The sequence below is a fragment of the Megalobrama amblycephala genome, linkage group LG4 (assembly GCF_018812025.1).
Source record: "Megalobrama amblycephala isolate DHTTF-2021 linkage group LG4, ASM1881202v1, whole genome shotgun sequence".
Taxonomy (NCBI): domain Eukaryota; kingdom Metazoa; phylum Chordata; class Actinopteri; order Cypriniformes; family Xenocyprididae; genus Megalobrama; species Megalobrama amblycephala.
In genome coordinates, this window is record NC_063047.1 from 45233504 (window position 1) to 45255861 (window position 22358).

The window sequence follows — 22358 nt, forward strand, 5'->3', positions numbered from 1 at the left end:
GCAAAAAATGCTACTTATCAGATTTTGCTTTATTAATGTCTAGACCTACCCCAACACTATACCTACTCTTACAATAATGCAAATACAGTAATTTTGTGTTATTTATCTTAACCACAATGATGTAATATTGATGTGCGCACATGCAGTAAACCCGGATAGGACAATCTGACGGGTAGGTTAGCTAGCTAGCTAACACAGCATATCATTGCTTGGAAATAATGACGGTTCTTTGTTCATAAGCATATATTTGAACGTAAAATAAGATGATTAAAGGCAAGACGGAGTAGCCTGGCGAGCTAAAAATATAAGCGGGAGAATGTTATTGCAAAGTGGTCAGGCTAATGTCTTGTGTTTATTCCACAAGACTTATGGATAAGCTGTTTGATTTATAATTATTAGGTTATTTTCACAAATTTCACTTAACCTGCTGTGGATAAACAAAGCTGTTCCTCAATTTGTGTGTTTCCCATTTGAATGGTCAGCGTATGAGGCGGCTGCTGCTTGCGCTGGGACCTATAGCTTGAATTTTGATCAAATTCTATTCTAATTGGTTGCATATTATGTCATGGATATATCCCTCGAATGCATACTGCAGTTCCTTTTGTCTTGCTCTCGCTTGATATTTCACCTGTTCGCCAAAAATGACTAATTATCTCCTTGGAAATGTCTGACACCGGTGCATACATACTGTAATAGACTTGCCATGCGCGAAAGCTTGACAGGCATAGCAACAGTAACTAAGGAGGGCGGGGCTTAGCGAAGGGTCCATTCATGGACAAACATTCAATAGGAATCCGTGCACTCTGGCATTAGGTTATTATTCTGCTGTCACTTTAAAGGGGACCTATAAGTCTCTGGTGTCCCCTGAATGTTTTTGTGAAGTTTCAACTCAAAATACCCCACAGATATAGCTTGTTAAAACATTTTTGTGTGTCCCTTTAAATGCAAATGAGCTGCTGCTCCCGGCATGCTTTCCAGAAGAGGCCGTAGCTTTAACAGCTCGTGCTTCGGTTGCTCAACAACAACAAAGCTGGAAAATCTCACGCAGCCAAAATGGCAAATGTCAGTAATGATGTTCAGCCTTACATTGTTCAAACCGGAGTTGGACACTGATGGAGAGGCTCAGGAAGAAGTTACAACTTTTAGAATGAAACTGGACGTTTCTGAACGGTTAGTGGATAAATTTATGTAGTTGCTGTGGAGTTGATTCAACTCATCGACTAGCATGTGCCGTCATGTTAATCTTTTGTGCAAACCAGCATTGAATTGACCCTCGTTTGTGAAGCAGTCTGGTGTAAAATGATGGCATAGTAACAACTCTACTACAACATCTCTCCCTCTTCTCTAAAGCAGCCCAACATGCCCTCGCCCTCTTTGTTGTGTGTCCTCGGGGACAGGGTTTATGTAAATAAAGAAGCTTGTTGTAGTCCCTACCAGCCGTTTGTTGTAGTCCTTAAACAGCTAATTCTTAATATCTCCCTTTGTGTTGTAACTTTGCAGATGTTGTTTAGTGCTCAAACAGCAACATTACACACTAACTAACGTTACAAAAGTGAAATCATAATCAACCACCCCTTTAAGACCGAATGTGCGGATCCAATGCACTGATGCATATCCGATATTTTCACAGCTGTTTATGTTCTAAGACATAACCGACTGTTTACATAAATATTCTCCAAAATGGACATTTTAACATGATGTTGTGTGTATTTGTCCATTCAGACACAAAAGAGAGATTAATTCAGTACTTGTGTGCTGTAAGAGGTAGCTTTTTGTGTGCATGGCTGCGCGCTTCCGGTGTGTGCGCACAGAAAACTGTACAGAATAGAGTTCTCTTTCATGTTGCCATGCTTATTCAGATCTATCCATATGTCTGCTCTACTCATTCTCCCACACGTTTACATTTTTGAATGTTTTATGCATTAAGGGTATGCCAACTCGTATCCCGCCAGCTAGATTCAAATGTGTGCATCTAGGACCGCAGTTCTGACTGGATCTCTCCCAAATTGTCTCTCCCTAACATTTTCGTCTAGTTTTTGTTCGTTGACAAAAATGTCGATAGATTTTCGTCATAGTTTTTGTCATTCAAAACTGTTTTTTATTTAGTTATCGTTTCATTTTTGTCTGTGAAAAAATGACGTTGATGGGGAAAAAACGATAACGAAAATTAACACTGGTTTGTGCCCTGCCTTCCACTGGCCCACTGACTGTTTCCAGTCAGTCCAGTGAGATATAATGTATTAAAAGTTCGAATTTTGTGCTGATGCATAATATACTGCCATAGGATAAATCTTGTTTCCTGTGTAGATTGCATTTTTGTTGTCTATCTTGCAAATCTTTGTGCGATTCAGCCTCATGAAAACACTGAAACACTGAAAACACTGTGGGCCCTATTTTAACGATCTAAACGCAAAATGTAAAGCGCACGGCGCAGGTGCACTCAGGGCGTGTCCAAATCCACTTTTGCTATTTTAACGACGGAAAAACGGTCCATGTGCCGGGGCGCATTTTTGAAATGGGCTGTCCCTATTCTCTTAATGAGTAATGGGCGTAACGTTCAATAAACCAATCAGAGAGTCATCTCCCATTCCCTTTAAGAGCGAGATGCGCTCGCGCCATGGCGGATTGCTATTTACATGGCGTACACGCGATGAGTCAGTTAATATATATGTGTGTGTATTGGCACGATTGTTCAATTAATTAGCCAATTTCGTTCATCATTATAAGTAGTAATAGGCTGAATTGAAAATAGGTAGCCTAATTCTAATACACGCAATGACTATTCACCATTACATTTTTATATTTATGTACACAATAATATTCTTTTACACTGTAATCCTTTTGTTTTTAATATTTGGCATGTTTGTGTGATGGGCATCCCTGTGTGTAATAAGCAAAGTCAACGCGCACTGTGGACGCGCCCAGAGGTGCAGTTTCTACCAACGCGCTCTAACAAAAAAAATATTGCGCCATTGACTTTAGACTTTAGACCAGTTTTGAGTTGGTCTATGGCGCAGTCTATTTTCAGCTCCTTAAAATAGCAATGCGCCGGCAATGTGCCTGAACACACCTCTTTTTTAGACCAGCACGCCCATGGGCGCACTAACTGGCGCAAATGCATTTACTAATTTAAGGACGTGGCGCTGAACGGGAAAACGCGAACGGCGCCGGACGCAAACTAGCAAACACACTTGCGCTGCGCCTTGCGTCGCATTGCGCCGGGTGTATTATAGGGCCCTTTGTGTGTGTGTATATGTGTATATATATATAATAGGGCTGGGCGATATATCGCATGCGATTGTCACGCGCATTTCGTCAGTAAAGCCGGTTCCCTGATTACCGCTAAATCGTCATCACCTGCTTTCAAATGGAGCGGCATTTAATAGACAGAGCCGTAGATCACTGACAAGCTACGCAATATCGCGTTCATTTTCGCAGATGAATCGCCTTCGATAATGAACGCGATATTGCGTAGCTTGTCAGTGAACTATGGCTCTGGCTATTAAATGCCGCTCCATTTGAAAGCAGGTGATGACGATTTCGCGGTAATCAGGGAACCGGCTTTACTGACGAAATGCGTGTGACAATTGCATGCGATATATCGCCCAGCCCTAATATATAATGTATTTAGAAATGCTCCTTTAACTCCATTGTTTTCTGTACAGACTTTTGTTTGCGAACAGAGCTACAGTCCAATTTTTTTTAACCGTTTTTATTTGCTCGCTGCTGCATTTTAGTATTTAGATTTGCCTGTCCCTAAATGTCATGTATAAAGCAAACTATTGTTCCGATCTGTCTGTGAACGACTAATGTGTGGCTTTCCTTAGATTCCTCATGTTTGGTAACAGATGCTGCCCAATAGCTGTCTGCTTGAGTATACAGTTGATTGGCTATGGGTCAAATTGCTTTCCATTTAGTATAGCGCAGTCCTCCTAAAGCCTTTCAGGCAGTCAATATTCTTAATCAGATGGGATTACTGCTCCATAAACCATCAGCCATTGATCTCAGCTATCTACTTATTTGCCTGCTTCAATCCCAACTGACACTTGATTGGTTTGTTCGGTGATGAACACATCGGGGAGGATCCCCACACAGACACACGTCAGTTTCTAAAAATTGCATACTTTTATTTCCCAGAGTCAGATTTTTTTTTAAAAGCACCAGATTTAAAATTTGATTTCAGTGTTTATTGTGAGAAAATGATTTATCTCTTTTCATTTTTTACATAAATTATAACTGTCCCTCTGGGGCTAATTTACTGTAACTGCTTTTTTGTTGAGCTGAGCGAAGTCGAAGTTATTGACTGTGGCATTCAAACATCCACTACAGATGCTGTCGGTAGAACATGGGTTGAATTTAATCTAGTATATTAGTGTTGAACTCAAACATTAAATCCTGCTGGATAACCCTGTAGAATTGTGTACAAAAATATTTAGCATTTTGTATGAAATATTGATTTTTTTATTTATTTTTTAATATAATTTCAACACACTCACATCTGTTAAGTGGTATCCCAGTGTACAATATAAATGAACTGCATTAGAAAGATGTCAGATCCCTGTTGTTTCCCCCTACCACTGGTATCTTATTACCATGACTGAGCTATAGTGCATGAAGGACCTCTCAAAGTCAGTGCTTTTCCATTGTTTGCTCTCCCAAGACTTCTAAATGCACATGTGTGAAAACGATGCTCATGTATCAGCAATATGTGAGCCAGAGCCTAGGACCAGGACTCAACTGACCACCTTGACATTGCCTTGTAGCACTTTCACCTCATAGCTCATCCAGCAGGGCTAAACATGTCGCAATCCACACCAATGCACTCAGCCTCCTTAAAATCCTTCCAATTTTTTTGACTCAAAATGCACTATTTTCAGCAATAAAAAAGCAATGCAAAAATTATCCATTTTATTTGCACTCAAACAGATTTTTGTATCTGTAATAGTTTCATTTTACTAGTGAGAACTCATTTTTATTGGTACAGGAAGCACTTTTCCTGGTAGATAGCATTGTCCAGGCAATCTCTTATGTGTTATTTTAGTCGCTCTGGATAACAACCTCAGCAAAATACCTTCAAGTCAGCGTAATGAAAATTCACCTTATCTACTTCTTAAATGCATGTTACAGTTCTTATTGTTTCATTGATTAATTAATCTTTTTTTTTACCTCATAATGTAATCAAAATGTCTCTCGAAAACTCAATCTTCCGGTGAACAGACTTCTCTCTGGTGATGTATGTCGGATTTCTCAATCAACAACCAGTGAATTGAACCAAGTACACACCCTACATTTTCTCTTCGAAAACCCTTTTACTCGCATGTAAATGTCACAATATGAAAGAAAAGATTTGTTGCAACTTGTGCTCAGTGTATGCCGGACTTCTCTAATGGACCCTTTTCACAGACTGTGATGACGTGTTTCCACAGATATCAACATCACAAATCTAGTCATTTTTTTTTTAAATATATTAAATTTGAACTTTTTTTATATGCATTTATAATGCTTTATTTTGTGTAATATTACCTTGTCAGTAAATGACAAAAACGGCTGAGGGAGTGACAGCAAATTTAACATATTTCTCTTCTGACTGCTGTAATCAATCTCTCTATATTTTTCCATTTCTTGGAAAGTTGCTATCATGGATTTTTTTCTTTTGCTTTTAGAGCAAATGCAAATACAAAAAGTATTTTACGCTGTGGAAAGAAAGACATGGCTAACATGACTTAACAAAAACCACATGAATTAACATGTTGCAGCTAGTATGTTTTATCACATTGCTAACATGTTCTAACACATTGTGTTGCTAGCGTGTTTTACCACATTGCTAGCATGAATCAGCATGTTGCTAGCATGTTTTATCACATTGCTAGCATTATTTAACACTTTGTTAGCTTGAATTAGCATGTTAGCATGAATTAACAGGTTTTAGCTCATTGCTAACATGAATTATGTTGCTAGCATGTTTTAGCACATTGCTAGCATGAATTAGCACATCTGCCGTCTTTTCTTTACCCATATATGCCCACTTCCCTCCTATGTAGTGTGCAAAAATACAGTACGCAAAAAGTAAAAAACAGTATTTTTTTCAGCTTTTTGCTCTTTTTTTTTTTTATTAAACTTACCCACATTCAAGTGTTGATTAAAAAAAGAGAGTGAATGAAGCTATAAAATATTTGAAAGCATAGGCTCTGTTCTTTCTTTTGACATAATTTATGTTCACATATTCATATAACAAATATTTATATTTATATATTTTGGGGGCCATGAAAGTTTTGTGAATATGATAAAAAATGCTGGCATTGGCTTGCAACTTAAAAATAAAACGCTGGCAGAGGAAGAGTTAAAAATTCAAACTCACATCAACGCATTTGTTATGAAGTTGCTATCTCTCCTACATCCATTCTAAAGTTAGTCAGCTTTTGAACCTCTTGAAAAGACCTGGAAGATCTTTCAGTAGTATATTGCCAGTCATAAAGCATTATATTTGTAGCCTGATTTAGAGAAGTTCTTCACGCTGGCGTTATTGAACAGACTTCTGAATTGTCTTAGTCAGTTCAGTCAGTCCGTCAAAGGAACTGTAAGGTGGATCAAGCCACTGCCAAGTTGAAGCTTATGCTGACTGATCGTGGATCTGCAGTGTTGTGAGTGAGAGCGAGACATATTGAGAGAGGAGACAATCTGAGTCAGCTTTCTCCACTCCTCACCGCTCATCTCTGTGCTGTGCTCATGTATTCTGCTGAATTTATAGTTCTTCTGACACCCAGAAGGTCTATTAGAGAATAGCTGCTCAAAGCCATATTGTTTTTAAGTGACTTAGAAGCTTTTGCCAAACGTTTATCTGACATATGTTTTCACCCTCATAAATTGCTGCTGTTTTGGTTTGAGACGTCAACTGTTCCTATATGAAAAGCAGCAGTGAGACGACATGGTAAAGTAAATATTGCACATCTGGAACGTTCCCTCAGGAATGTTTGTGTTATCACCCTATCCACACTTGAGCGTACTGTGGCTCATCTGCCACGTCAGTTGCACAAACACAGACTCGCTCACTGGCGGGAGAATGTGATGTGTCTGTCTGAATATATTCTCTTCCGGACGCTCTCCTTTCTAATGCCAAACCGCAGATGTCACAGGAGCAGAATGTCTCGCAGTGCTCAAAACACCACTTGATGAACCTGTGAAAACATAAATGGCTGTACTTAATTTCTAAGCTTTTGTTGATGCCATATTATCTGTGTATTTTAGAAGAATGATGAGGTCCCACAAACTGACAGCAGGAAAAAAGGAATTTTGCTTTTCACATGAATAAATGCAGATGTGGACACGTTTGTTGGGCTCTCGTGTAGGTAGGGATTGGAATCGTAAGAAATTTGATTGTTCTGATTACAATTACATTATTAATGTCCAATTATATTATTCTTAAAGTACTTTTCAGAGAATAATTTGCATGGTCACAAAAACCAAATGATTAAAATTAGTGTATTTGTCAATTGTTTCATATTTTAGAAGAAATAAAGCATTCTGCTAGCTTCCCTTGTGAAAAAGAAGTACACTTTAGCATACTTATAACAAGAGTACTTTTTACGGAAAAAAGGACTTTGTGTTTTAGTATGTTAGAAGTGTACTTTAAAGCACAACTAAAGATTATTACTGCAATTTAAAAGTAAAATGTATAATTTGACATTATTACAGATTGCACTTTTTAAAAATGTACTGAATGTGGTCTTTTTATTTCATCAGTATTATATTATCGGCAAGTACAGTTTTTTTTATTTTTATAAAATATACTTTTAATATTTGAAGTACACTACAAGTGCACATTCAGTACAATTTTACAGAGCTATGCTCAGAGCTCTGCCCACAATGTGGTCAAACTGATCCACATGCAGCTTGTTATGGCCAAGAACCGCCCACTTAAACAAGTTGAGACTGTATGACCAAAATATAAAGCAACCAACCACAGTTCATTTTGTTTTTATGTGCCATTTAAGGTGGATTAATTTGAAATTTGTCATACAGTAATAAAAAATGAAGTGTGGGAGGGAAACGCTTGATGGTATGGTCTCTCGAAACATTTGTACAAACAACACCTAAGAAAATGGCTGAAATTTATTATAGAACTTTTGTTTCCAGGTGAAATGATACAAACTGACTTCCTGTGGTGTGCAGAGGCCAGCCAATCATATTGGAACTTCTTCGTTCAACACTTCTAGTCTGCAATATGCATCAGACAGTCAGTTGAACAGACTGTGGGCGGAGCGTGGGGCGTTCTGTCTGAGCTGAGACTAGGGTTTCCGCAAACTGACAGCTTTGGCTTTTCATTCCATTTAAGTAGAGACAGATTAAAACATAAAAGTAGAAACAACTGTAGGGCACACATGTAAGCATGTGTTTATGCATTTATGGTCCACTGTTTGCATATCTCTTCCATCACACTCTGATGGAAGAGGCTAAATCTCATACCCTCATGAAAAGCTGTGTGTATCTTTGGCTGAGAGGAGTGGTAGATGTGTTTAGTTTTGTTCCAAAACAATTAATGTTTTTGATCCCTAAGCAAGCATGACTTTCATTAATTCTTTGTTTTATCTGTATCTTTAGTTTTTGCAGTCATTATGTAATGGCTCTAGGATTCTGATTTGGGATGGATGGATGGTTTGCTGCTTTCTCATGTTCTGTTTTGCTGTGTCATGACTAAGCATCGCTAGAAAACCTTTTTGTATGACACTGGTTGATAAGGAACAGTAAAATGGAACCCTTTGAAGAAAAGTGCCTCAAGGTTCTGTACTAGGCCCATTTGAATTCTTCTTTGTCATGATAATTTTAGGTCAAGATATAAAGTTACATGTTACTAAAATGTTAAATTTACCTATAATGAATGATTGACAAAAATACAGAACAGCTGCACAATGCAAATGCATTTTTGATGCATTCAAAACATTGTTTATTTGATGGTTTATTTGATGGTTAAAATACATCATATTGGTCTTTCTTTAAAAGGGAAAATCAGATCTTATTTTAGTTAACAATATTAAAGTGATTAAAGCCAGTATAAATTGTTGTTGTTGTTTTTGGGTCAGTTTTTGGTCAGATTTGTAGATTTTCAAACTTTTTAGTGTATTGTTTGGCCAGAATGGATTACAAATACTGCAATAATAATCAATGGTTTTTAGTATTTCTGCTGCCAATTTAAATTTAACTGGATCTATTACTTGGGTGAAACAGGTTCATCTCACATAAACCCTTAGGAAATATCCCAGTCATATGTAATAATGACCGAAATTAGTGAAGTAATTATGTTTTTAGTTTGTTTGTTTTTGGGATGATTTTATGGAGAGGTTGTGACTATGAAACAATGATACTTTGAGACTCTAATTCAGTTTATGTTGCTATATGTCATGTTATGCATAATTTAGCAGTAAAGCTATGAATGTGACCTGCTTGGAACCAGAGGCTTTTCTTACAGCAGGTCTCATCTCTTTCATTGTGTTTGCTGTGATTGCGTGTGTGTACGGTAAGAGAGAGAGAAATTATTTTTACAGTAATATGATTGAATGCTTCTGAAGCACACAAAATGTGTGAAATACACTTCCTTGTTAATGAAGCATACAATATGCTTTCTTATATGTAGTTGTGCCATCACTAATGAATAGCCTGTGACCTCCTTTTTTCCCTAGTGCTGGGTTGATGAATGTAGGCCAGTTCAACCAGCACAACAGTCATTCCCAGTTACATCTCAGCACCAGCTGGCAGAGTTTACTACTCTACACTGCTGACATGCAGTGAGACTACTTCTATCTACTTTCCTAGATGTAAAATTGTGTAGACAGACATTCAGTTGTGATAGACAAATATTTGGACATTTTAAGCGTAATATGCCAACTCATATTACTATGGAAGCTTGTTTCTGTCACTAAATAAAAAAAATAACAAAGGTAATTGTGACTTTTTAATCTCACAACTCTGACTTTTCTTCTCGCAACTGCATGATTTAAACTCGCAATTGCTAGTTATAAAGAAAAAAACGTCAGTCTTTTTCCCCTCACAATTGGACTTTATATCACACAATTCTGACTTAATAACTCATAATTCTGACTTTGTTATGCAATTCTGACTTTATATCACACAATTCTGACTTGATAACTCCCTTTTCTGACTCAATATTGTGAAATTCTGACTTCATATCTTGCAATTTTGACTATATCATACAATTCTGATTTCATAACTCACGATTGTGAGTTTATATCTTGCAATTCTGACTTTATATCATGCAATTCTGACTTTATACTGCGTGCAATTCTGACTTTATAACTCACAATTCTGACTTTACAACTCAAAATTCTGACTTTATAACCCGCAATTCTGACTTTATATCACACAATTCTGACTTCATAACTCATGATTGTGAGTTTGTATCTCGCAATTCTGGAAAAAGGTCAGAATTGTGAGATATAAACTCACAATTGCGAGAAAAGTCAGAATTGTGAGATACAAAGTCGCAATTACCTTTATTTTTTTATTTCATGGCGGAAACAAGCTTCCATATATTACTGACCTCCTGAAGGTTCCAAAACTTTTCTATTTTCAAACTTCACATTATATGATTCTCTGTATGTGTGTATTTGTGTGTGTGAGTATGTATATATGTGTGTATATGTGTAGTTATGTATAATCTTTAGAATACACTGACTGATCAGTTTTCAGTATTTTTATTTTTTATTTTTATTTTTTTTGTCTTTTTCTGTTGAGCATTTCAAGAGACCAGATCTCCATACCTGTTTTGTTCTATTAAATAACTGTAATCACATTAAACCAAGTGTCCATGTTGCCAGTATGTAACACTGAATCTCCTCTGCTCTCTTCTCAGGTTGGCGGCACTAAAACAGGAGTTGTGCGTTATGTGGGGGAGACTGACTTTGCCAAGGGCGAGTGGTGTGGAGTGGAGCTGGACGAGCCGTTAGGGAAAAACGATGGAGCTGTAGCTGGAACCAGGTACATCATTTGTCTTCCACTAACATGTCCTGTCTTTAGCAGCACCTTCAATAGCCTTTAATACTAATAGGTCTCAATGTTTCATGAGGTTTTCAAGACTATTTAGTATGTTAATATATCTCAGTTGTAGCATGGCCTACAACATGAAATAAAAATGGATCTGATTTATTTTCTTAAAGGGTTAGTTCACCCAAAAATGAAAAATTTTGTTATTAATTACTCACCCTCATGTCGTTCCAAACCCGTAAAACTTTCCTTCATCTTCAGAACATGAAGATTTTTTTGATGAATTCTGAGAACTTTCTGTCCCTCCCTTGACGGCCTATGCAACTACCACTTTCAAGCCCCAGAAAGGTAGTAAAGACATCATTAAATTAATCCATGTGACTCCAGTGGTTTAACATCAAATTTATGAAGCGACGTGAGTGCTTAATTGGTGCAAAAAAACAAAAACAAACATAATTTACCACTTTATTTACAAAATATTATTCTCCAACGTCTGCTCTCGCCAGTGGCGTACCGCAAGTCTGTGAGGCCCCCCCGCAAAGAATGAGATGGGGCCCCTCCCACAAGCAGTGATGTCATGTGATAAAATTTGTTGTGCACCTGAGTCCATCTGCCCCACAGTTTACAAAAACTGATTTAACAGTGAATCATGTTGTGAATTATCATTGCATTGATTTATTTTATATAATAATATTATCGAATAATATTATAGCCTAGCCTATAGGCCTATATAATGTTTAGTGATTTTGATATCGCAGACTAAAATACCGGCAGGAATAAATATTTAGGCTAATTTACTCATTAAAACCAAAGGAGCGCCAAGAGAACGGATAACAGCCGCAACGAGCCGCAACGAGCACTGGCCATGATTTCAGAAAAAACACATTCCAGCGGATAGATCGCCTCTTATTTAACACACTCTTATTTAACACAGACCTACAAATTTCTTATCAACTGGAGATGTTTCTTTCTTTTAGGTACAGTTATTCGCCGAGTTTAAATTAATTTTTGAGATGTTTCAGAAAGATTCTCGCTGAGAGACAGCTGAAAGCGCACCCTGTTTTTTATGTATTCTATTTTACAAAAGTAGCCTACAAGGTGTTGTTGTTATTGTGAGCGTAAATATAAAATAAATTTTTTAAAAAGTAGACCATTTGTAGTCTTGCACTAATCTGTAGGCTATCGCCAAAAATGACAGAAGGCCTGTTTTAGGTTGTTTCTGTCATGAGGAAAAAAATCCATCAGAAAGCGCCGGCGCATTCGTCGGCCAGAGGGATAAAAATGTAGCCAATTTAGTTTCATATTTATATTTAAATATTGGGCTATAGCCTAATATTATTATTTTTTTAAATGTCACCTATGTTGATTATGAAAAGTGAATAGCATGACGGATGCGCAATGTCGGGAGACATGCAGCGGGTCAGACATGAGTTTGAACAATTCATTAAGTTTTGTTTTATAGTAAGTCTTTCTTTAAAGTGAATTTCGTTTTGTAGAAATTGTATCTTAATTTCAAACAATGTTTCATCATCCAATTGCCTATATTTAATAAATAGAAAGAAAACCCAAGAACGTCGGGTGTGGAATGGATTGAAGTACGTAACAAACAAACCCATGTTTCCGCGGCCTTTGAATAAGGCTGAAGCAATAGACGTCTTTCTGTTTTTATTAAATTTCTTTATTACTTTATTACATGTCTTTATTACTTAATTAATTGATAAGATATTTTTGGTCTAACAATATATTTTAGCTGGTCTAAATTCTAAGTTAGACACAAATTTGCATATAGGCTATATAAGGTTCCCTTCTAGACAAGCGCGTAAATTGCTGTTTCGGCCGCAAATTTTCAGTAATTTCGATCGGTGCATCAAATGATGTAAGCCTAAACTAAATTCATGTAGTTACAGTAAAAGAATAAAGAAATAATTAGACTTATTGGCTAGGCTAGATTTGGAAAAGAACTTCAGACATTCCGGTAGCTGACCATTAGCAGAGCTGGCGATGGGGTAAATACTTTTGGGCAATAATGATATAAATAACAATAATAATGTCTCAGCAAAGACTGAACATATTTATTTGTCTCGGCACATGTCCGCTAACAGTAACACAGCACATCAAAGCTTGCGGTTGTCTTGGCTACCTTACAAACGGCGATGGAAACAACAGTGATTAATTTTTCCCCCTTTTGTGGTAATTTAGCACTATTTTCTATGATCTTCTGCTTGCATTTTTGGGCTTCAGTTGGATGCTTTATTTTCATCTTTAGTCAATTAAGTTCAGTTCTAAAAAAAAAAGCAAAGGCTATAAAGTAGTCTAGCCTAAATAGGTGAATCTGTGACGGGGCCCATCATAGGGTGGGGGCCCCAACGCACCGCGGGGGCTGCGGGGGTGTCCCGTACGCCACTGGCTCTCGCGTCAACACAACACGCATATGTCGTGGTGCTTTTGTGGTAAAGTAGTAAAAAAAAATTGCGCAAACAAAGCACTCGCGTCACTTCATAAAACTGAGGTTACACCACTGGAGTCACATGGATTACTTTTAATGATGTCTTTACTACTTCTCTTGGCCTTGAAAGTGGTAGTTGTGTAGGCTGTAATTAATGTAATTAATTAATGAGAGAATTTTCATTTTCTATCCCTTTAATACATCCCAGGCATTTCCTAAAGCAAAAAATGTTTGTCTTCATAATCTTAAACTTTTTGTGCATTCTGATATTTAACTGCCAGTGTTCACCATCCAAACAATTCCTAATAGACAGACTCCCACCCTACAAAGTTTTTTTTTTTAGGGAAATATTGTCAGATTACTGAAGTAAAATGGGTTGCGAATGCAGTTTCATGTTGACTTTTAGTATTAAAATACAGGCCAGGTAATCTGCACATGTAATGATTCACATGGTGAGCCAAGGTTAAACCTCTGCTGTCTTTTCACTGAAGAACGGCGATGGTTGAGTGCCAAACAGGAATAAACAGCTTCATGGATACTCATTAATTGTTGACATTTGGCCCAAGGCTGGATTTAGTAGATTATGTAGTTTGTTTTTATAAATGATAGCTTGATAGAGGCTGGATATCTGCCTGTGTTCAGTTTAGATGATAAGAAACATTTTCTAAGAGACAACAGTAATTTATAATAGACCTTTACCATTTAAAAGTTTGGGGTTCATACATTTTTTTTATACTTTGAAAGTCTCTTATGCTCACCAAGCCTGCATTTATTTGATCAAAAATACAGTAAAATCAGTAATATTGTGAAATATTATTACAATTTAGAAGAACTGTTTTCTATTTGAATATATTTTAAAATGTATTTTATTCCCATGATGATGGCAAAGCTGATTTTCAGCATCATTACGCCAGTCTTCAGTGTCACGTGATCCTTCACAAATCATTCTCATATGCTGATCTGCTGCTCAAGAAACATTTATGATTATTATCACCTTTGAAAACTGTACTGCTTAATATTTTTTGTGGAAACCCTGATACATTTTTCTTTTTCAGAATTCTTTAATGAATTGAAAGTAAAAAAACAAAAACAAAAACAAAAAACAGCTTTTTATTTGAAATATGAATCTTTTGTAACATAAATGTATTTTGATCAATGTATTGTCCTTGCAGCATAAAAGTATTAATTTCTTTAAAAAATCTCAGTATAATTTAGATACTATTATAGTTTTATTTTTAATAGTTTGAATTAGTTTTTATTTTTGTATTTTTGTTTTAATTTTAAAGTTTTAGAAATTTAGTTGAGTGATTTTTATTCTTTTTATTAGTTTTTTTTTTATTTAGATTTTTTTTTATAAATATGTATATATATATTTTAATCAATTTTATTTCCTTTTGAGTTATTTTAGCACATCAAGTTAAACTAAGTGAAAATGAGAAATGTTGCTTTGGCAACTAGCTAAAATAAAATGTCAAAATAATATATTTTTACATTTTATTCCAGTTAACGTTATTCCAAGTAACAAAAATGTTTTTATATAATTTTAAATAATTTATGTTTTAACTGTACTAGAGATGCACTGAAATGAAAATTCTGGGCTGAAACCGAAAATTCTGGATGCAATTAAATTAGCATTTTTTTTTGTGTGTGTAATTGTATTAATATTAGACTTACTATTAGACTTTAATTAGTTAATTTTTTTTTTTTTTTTTTTTTTAGAAATTCAATAATTTTAATGATACTGAATTTAAAAAAGGCAGTAAAATAAAATAACGTACTCGGTTACTAACGTAACCTCGGTTCCCTGAGATACGGAACGAGTACTGTGTATGGGGAAAGGTCTCCTTTTTCCCTGTTACTGAAGCCTTTTTCAATAACGCAGTCATTGCATCGTCATTGCAATAACTGCATCGTCATTGGTTCACTCATAGACAAGTTGTTGAACCAATGACGGCGCGGCATAGCTGCGCAGCCTATGGCGACAAAGCCCGTGAATATTCCCGCCGAAATGGGCGGGGTAGCTATATAAGCAGGCGCTTCGCCATAGGATTTCAGGTCATTCGACTGAAGCGACGACACTGAAGCCGCAGCCTCGTGGCACGGCATGTAACGCAGTACTCGTTCCGTATCTCAGGGAACCGAGGTTACGTTAGTAACCGAGTACGTTCCCTTTCGATACTTCACTCGTACTGCGTATGGGGAACGAATTCAACCGCGCCGTGCCACGACAGGGAACGACTGGACTTGTCTTGGACACCGCAAGGGAACCAGAGGACAAGTGAGAAGGCTGGAGCCGTCGAACCCTTGTTACACTACCAAAAGGGGAGTTAACTCCCAGAGTGGCATGAAGCGGAGCTCAATAGAGGCCACTGGATCATACCGAGATGACCGAGCTTGTAAGGTCGGGACATCCAAATGATAAAATCTGACAAAAGTGGACGGCGAGGACCAGCCGGCTGCCTCACAGATGTCTTTAATCAAAACTCCACTAGACCAGGCCCAAGAGGAAGCCATTCCTCTAGTGGAGTGGGCTCTAACTCCTATGGGGCAGTTGAGGCCCATAGAGGAGTAACAAAGAGTAATAGCATTGACTATCCGACACGCAAGACGTTGCTTTGAGACCGAAGACCCTTTGGTGCGGCCACCAAAGCAGATAAAGAGCTGATCGGATTGCCGGAAAGGCTGTGATCGCTCAACGTAGGTCCTTAATGCCCTGACGGGGCAGAGCAATTCCAGCTCTCGCTCGTCCGACGAGGGAGGAAGCACTGAGAGGGAAATGACCTGTGCTCTGAATGGAGTCAAGAGCACCTTAAGCCGAGTTCAGACTGCACGATTTTCAAAGTAGTCGGGTCACTGTTCTTTTCACACTGCATGACTATCTTGGCCAGCATTCAGTCGCTGCTGTGTTCAAACTGCACGATGGATCGGCGACAGAGGGTTTCACACTGCATGACTTTACAATAGGAAGAATCGCCGACAACTCTGTCTGGCACGCAAACTACGTTTCACAACCAAACACACGCGAGATGTGACAAGGAAACAACGCGATATCACGCGTGCAGGACTGGAGTTATTATTATTATTAAAAACGGTAGTCCGCAAGAAGCTTGCAATACGAGTTGCCTGTGCGCTGATTTGCAGCGAATATAAGAAAAAGAAAAGAAAAATATGGAGGAGGAAATGGTTGGGTAGACTGTGGATTGTGTGTTCTGCAACGAGAGTTGGAGGTAAATACATAACTTTTCAATGTGCTGCTGTTGTGGATGGCCAAGCAAATGTTTGTGTTTTGTTTCCATTTGATAAAATTGTAATGTTTATGTGAATGAAGCCATGCTGGCTGATGTTGTGGTCTATAACTCCTCCCCGAACTCCCCGCTGCTCTGTATCTTGCTCTCTCATTGGCTGTCGGTCATCGCCGATGTAGTTTTCAGTCAGAACACTTTTCACACAGCAGGAGTTTGAATCGCCGACAGGTCCAGATATTTAGCATGCCAAATATCTCACGGGCGTCGGCGACTCGTCTGCGATTCTCTCAGATCGCGTCTTTGCTCATTCACACTGCGTGATTGTCACTCGCGTGAACGAGCACCGATTTGCCTGTGATTTCGGGCATTTGTCGGCGATTTCTCAAAACCTGTCGGCGAGGCAAAATCGGGGCTAAAATCGTGCAGTCTGAACTCGGCTTTAGGGATGTAGCCTAGGTTTCAAAACGACCTTGGAGTCGTTGGGCCCGAACTCAAGGCATGCAGGGCTCACGGAGAGGACCTGCCAGTCTCCAACACACTTAACCGATGCTAGTGCAAGTAGCAGAGCGGTTTTGAGCGTCAGGGGCCTGAGGTCAGCTGAACACAGTGGCTCAAAGGGAGGCCCTTTGAGAGCTCTGAGGACCAAAGAGAGATCCCAGGTGGGAACGGTGAGAGGATGAGGTGGATATAATCGCCTAGAACCTCTCAAGAAACGCACCACAAGGTTTCGTCCCACGGACTGGCCAGCGATAGGAGAGTGAAACGCTGCGATGGCTGCTACGTAAACTTTGAGCGTTGAAGGGGTGCGACCCAGTTCTAAACGCTCCTGGAGAAAAGACAGTATCGGAGATACATCACACTCCACTGGGTTTATGTTGCGTACAGAACACCAGCCATCAAAGACTGACCATTTCTGGGCGTAGAAGCGTCTCGTGGATGGAGCTCTCGCCTGAGAGATGGTATTCAGCACGTCCCCGGGGAGGTTAGCAGGCTCCCATCGAGGGACCAGAGGTGCCGTGCCCAGAGTTCTGGCTGGGGATGCCAAATCGTCCTGTTCACCTGAGAGAGGAGGTCCCGTCTCAGGGGGATCGGCCACGGAGCTTTCGTGGAAAGCCTGAACAGCTCTGAGGACCAAACTTGGCTCCTCTAGAGCAGGGCCACCAGGAGGACTCTGTGCTTGTCTTCCCTGATTCATCGGAGCAATCGGGGGAAAAGCGTAAAGGAGGGTGCTGGGCCAGATGTGAGCCAGCGCAATGTCCTCCTTCGAGAAATAAATTGGGCAGTGAGAGTTGTCTTCTGAGGCGAAGAGGTCTACCTCTGCCTTCCCGAAGAACTCCCAGATCGTGAGAACCGTCTGGGGGTGGAGCATCCACTCGTCTGAGGGGACATTGCTCCGGGATAGCATATCTGCTCCCAAGTTTGTTCTCCCGGTTGTGTGAGTCACTCTGAGCGACTGAAACCTCGGTAATGCCCATTCCAGAAGACGCTTCGCCAGAGCGCATAAGCGGCTGGACGAAAGACCACCCTGGTGATTTATGTATGACACCATTGTCATGCTGTCCGACTGGACTTAAGACGTTGCGTCCCATCAGGTGTGTCTAAAACGCGTGAAGGGCTCGAATCACTGCCAACATCTCGAGGCAGTTGATGTGCAGATGGCTTCTTCGTGAGACCACGAGCCGAAGGCCGGTCTGCCCTTGCAAAGAGCACCCCAACCTGTGTTGGGTGCATCTGTTGAGATCACCGTTCTTCTGAACACCGCCTATAGGGGTACACCTTGACTGAACCATACAGGGTTCATCCAGAGTTTCAGAGCTGTCAAACAGGCCTGATTGACCCCCGAGATGCAGGCGGCCGTGCCGCCAGGCGTGAGGAGGGACCCGGAACTTCAACCAGTATTGCAGAGGCCGCATCTGAAGAAGGCCGAGCTGCAGAACCGGGAAGGCGGAAGCCATCAGCCCTAGCATCCTCTGGAAGTACTTCAGAGGGAGATAGGCTCTGTTCCTGACCGATGCCGCAAGCTGCTGAATGGCCAGAGCGCGCTCTAGCGATACTACAGCCGTCATACGGGCTGAGTCAAAGACTGCACCCAGGAACATTATACGTTAGCTGGGGAGCAGTGATGCTCCAGCTCGGCTCGTGACTGGGCTAGGATGAGCCAGTCGTCGAGATAATTGAGAACCCGGATTCCCAACTGTCTCAGTGGGGAAAGCGCCACGTTCATGCACTTGGTAAAAGTGCGAGGAGCTAGGGACAGCCCGAATGGAAGGACCATATATTGGCAAGCCACACCTTCGAATGCGAATCTCAGGAATCGCCTGAGATGGGGGGCTATCTGGATGTGAAAGTATGCATTTTTCAGGTCCAGCAAGCAGAACCAGTCCCCGGGGCAAACCTGCGCGAGGATCTGCTTCAGCGTTAACATCTTGAACTTCCATCTCATGAGGGAAAGGTTCAGCAGTCTGAGATCTAAGATGGGTCTGAGACCACCATCACTCTAGGGAATGAGGAAGTAATGGCTGCAAATCGCTCTCTGAGGGGAGACCATTTCTATAGGCCCCTTCTCGAACAGAGACATCACTTCGGCTCGGAGGACGTGAGCGTCGTCCGTGTTTACTGAAGTGGGAAGCACCCCGCAAAAACGCGGGGGTCTGCGAGCAAACTGGAGCGAGTAGCCTTGAGATATTATCCCAGAACCCACTTGATACTCCGGGGATGGCCTGCCAGGCCCGCGTGACAAGGGGTTGAATGGCGCCGGTTGGCGGGCCGCTGGAAGGGGGGCCTGCACACCGGCTAGTTTTTAGAAATGCTCACGCATCCTCATGAACGTGGCTTGCGGGGTGAAACCGGCAAACGACACGCTGAGAAACTCAGTAAACAGATATATGCTTCTTGGAAAAATATACATGTCCCACCTGAGTCAGGGGAGAGCATCAAGATATATTCCACCGAGCAGTGTCGGAAGTGAGACCGCTCTACCTCAATGAACATGGCTTGCAGGGCAGAGCCAGCAAGTCACATGAACAGAGGTCCAGCATAATGAGCATGTTAGTTCCACCGAGCACAAGTGAGCATTGAGCTCGCTTTCAGTGAGCGCATACATCCTCATGAACGTGGCTTGCAGGGGCAGGGCCGGCAAACGACACGCAGAGAGACTGGAATAAATATGCTACATCAACTGATATGCTGAATATAAATAACATAGGTCTCACCTAAGACAGGTGAGAGTGTCGTTATATTTCTCAAAGGACGCAGTTTGCAGGGCAGAACCGGCAAGCAACGTGCTGAGAAATTCAGCAAACTCGGCAGAAATACGCTGTATCAACTGAAATATATACATATATATATAACATATGTCTCACCCGAGACAGGGGGAGAGCGACATGTTATATTTCTCAATGAATGCGGCTTGCGGGGCGGAACCGGCAAGCAATGCATAGAGAAACTCAGCGCAAACAGCAGAATCAGCTCCATTAATACAGTATAAAAACATGTTTCTCGCCCGAGTCGGGGGAGAACGTCACGTCATATTTCTCAATCGACGCGGCTTGCGGGGCGGAACCGGCGAGCAACGCGCATTGAGATAAGGAAAAATACACTATAGAAAATAGAAAATGTATCATGAGTCTCGCCGAAGTCAAGAGCATCATGTCAAATTCAGCTGAGAGATTCAGTTAACTTCTGCAAAAATCTGCTATATTAACTGACTGTTTATAACATGGGTGTCACCCAAGAGGGGGGGAGAGCGACATGTTATATTTCTCAAATGCGGCTCGCGGGCAGAACCGGCGAACAATGCATAGAGAAGACTCAGTGCAAACAGCAGAAAGATGCTCCATTAAATTAAGCATATAACATGTTTCTCACCCAAGCTAGGGAAGAAAGACATGTCATATTTCTGAATTAACGCAGCTCGCGCGGGAGGGACCGCACATAGAGATAAGGAGAAATAAACTCACTCAGATAGAAAATGTATCATGAGTCTGGCCTAAGTCAGGGGAGAGCATCATGTCAAATTCAGCTGAGAGAGCGAGAGCTCGCATCCTCAACGAACGCGGTTTGCGGGGGAGGACCCGGCGAATGACGCGTTCGGAGACGGCATTTAAAGCAAACGCCAGCGAGAAAGTAGAAAAATAAGCTCTGTACTCACCTGATGGAAGACGGCAGGGAATAAGCTGAATGCTCTCAGATGCTGAAGGCGGCACGAGGGCGGCGAACAGCTGCTAGAGAGCGAAGATCCGTGGAGCGAGGCTCTGCATGTGCCACAGCTGTGGCGCGGCATTGAGGTAACGCCGTCGCCGTGAAAACGGCGATTGTAGCTCTTTTAGAGCAGCGAGAGCCGCTGGGAAGCTCTTAGAAAGCGGCGTTAAGCCGCGGGAAAAGCTCTTTAAACGGCGCCGGATGGCAGCAGGAGACGCGCTGAGAGGCGGCCGGAAGCGGGAAGCGGGCGGCTCGAGAGCGGCACTCGAAGCGGCAGTCTGCGAGGGCGCCGGCGCTGTCTTCGTTCGGCGGTCTCAGCTCAGTCCGCTGCGGGAGCCTCTTCGACGGCGGCGAGAACTTCTCCCAGGCGAGCTTCTTCCAAGCGGCGAAGGCTTCAGCCGGAGATCAGCGAAGAGCGATATGAAGTCGTCGCTGAAGGAGAGAGAACTGAAATCCTATGGCGAAGCGCCTGCTTATATAGCTACCCCGCCCATTTCGGCGGGAATATTCACGGGCTTTGTCGCCATAGGCCGCGCAGCTATGCCGCGCCGTCATTGGTTCAACAACTTGTCTATGAGTGAACCAATGACGATGCAGTTACACTGCGTTATTGAAAAAGGCTTCAGTAACAGGGAAAAAGGAGACCTTTCCCCATACGCAGTACGAGTGAAGTATCGAAAGGGAACCACACTTTTATTGAAAGTAACATTAAAATTGGACAGAAAATATATTAATATTAAGATAATTAATATGTTATTCTTTATTCAGTTCTATGCAACAGAATCAGATTTAACAGATTTATTTTTTGATTTATTTGGATTATTATCCGAGCATGTGAGCAGAGCATAGCGGGGAGCGGAAACTTGAGCGTTGAACACTGAGAGGCAGGGCGGCATATATTTTTGGCTCATATTTTTGTCCATTTTTCTCTTTCGGACAAAATCCTGAAAATAATTTTCGCCGGCCAAAATTTTGGTGCATCCCTAATAATACCCCTTGTGTATATGTTGTAATTCTAAGGTTTCGATAGGGGAAAATCATACAGATAACTATCTGCTCAGAGTGTTTTTTAATGCTCTATATGCTACCCTTGAATATACTGCATCATGTGCTTATTCTCTCTGTCTCTCCTTAGATATTTTCAGTGCCCACCCAAGTTTGGCCTCTTTGCTCCGATCCACAAGGTGATTCGGATCGGCTTCCCTTCCACCAGTCCAGCTAAAGCTAAGAAGAGCAAGCGTATGGCAATGGGTGTGTCGTCTCTGGCTCACAGCCCCTCCAGCTCCTCCATCAGCTCTGTCAGCTCCGTGGCCTCCAGCGTGGGGGGCCGACCCAGCCGCACTGGCCTGGTAAGACACTTTAAAATGCCATTGCAAATCACATGTCTAATGTTGACATTTTGCTGCATTGCTTCCTGATGCCACTGTCATAATGTGTTTTATCACTTTATTTTTATCCTGGGGTAATATAAT

At 40.9% G+C, this 22358-nt stretch overlaps 1 protein-coding gene across 3 annotated transcripts in view; it reads left to right on the top strand.

The window, feature by feature from the left end:
• The window catches only part of clip2 (CAP-GLY domain containing linker protein 2), a 54845-nt gene that overhangs the window by 15768 nt on the left and 16719 nt on the right, over positions 1-22358 (top strand). For all 3 annotated transcript variants that reach the window (XM_048189566.1, XM_048189567.1, XM_048189568.1), the window contains exons 4-5: positions 10865-10989; positions 22022-22235. In XM_048189566.1, coding sequence (XP_048045523.1) covers positions 10865-10989; positions 22022-22235 — 339 coding nt within the window. The remainder of the gene's footprint in view (positions 1-10864; positions 10990-22021; positions 22236-22358) is intronic.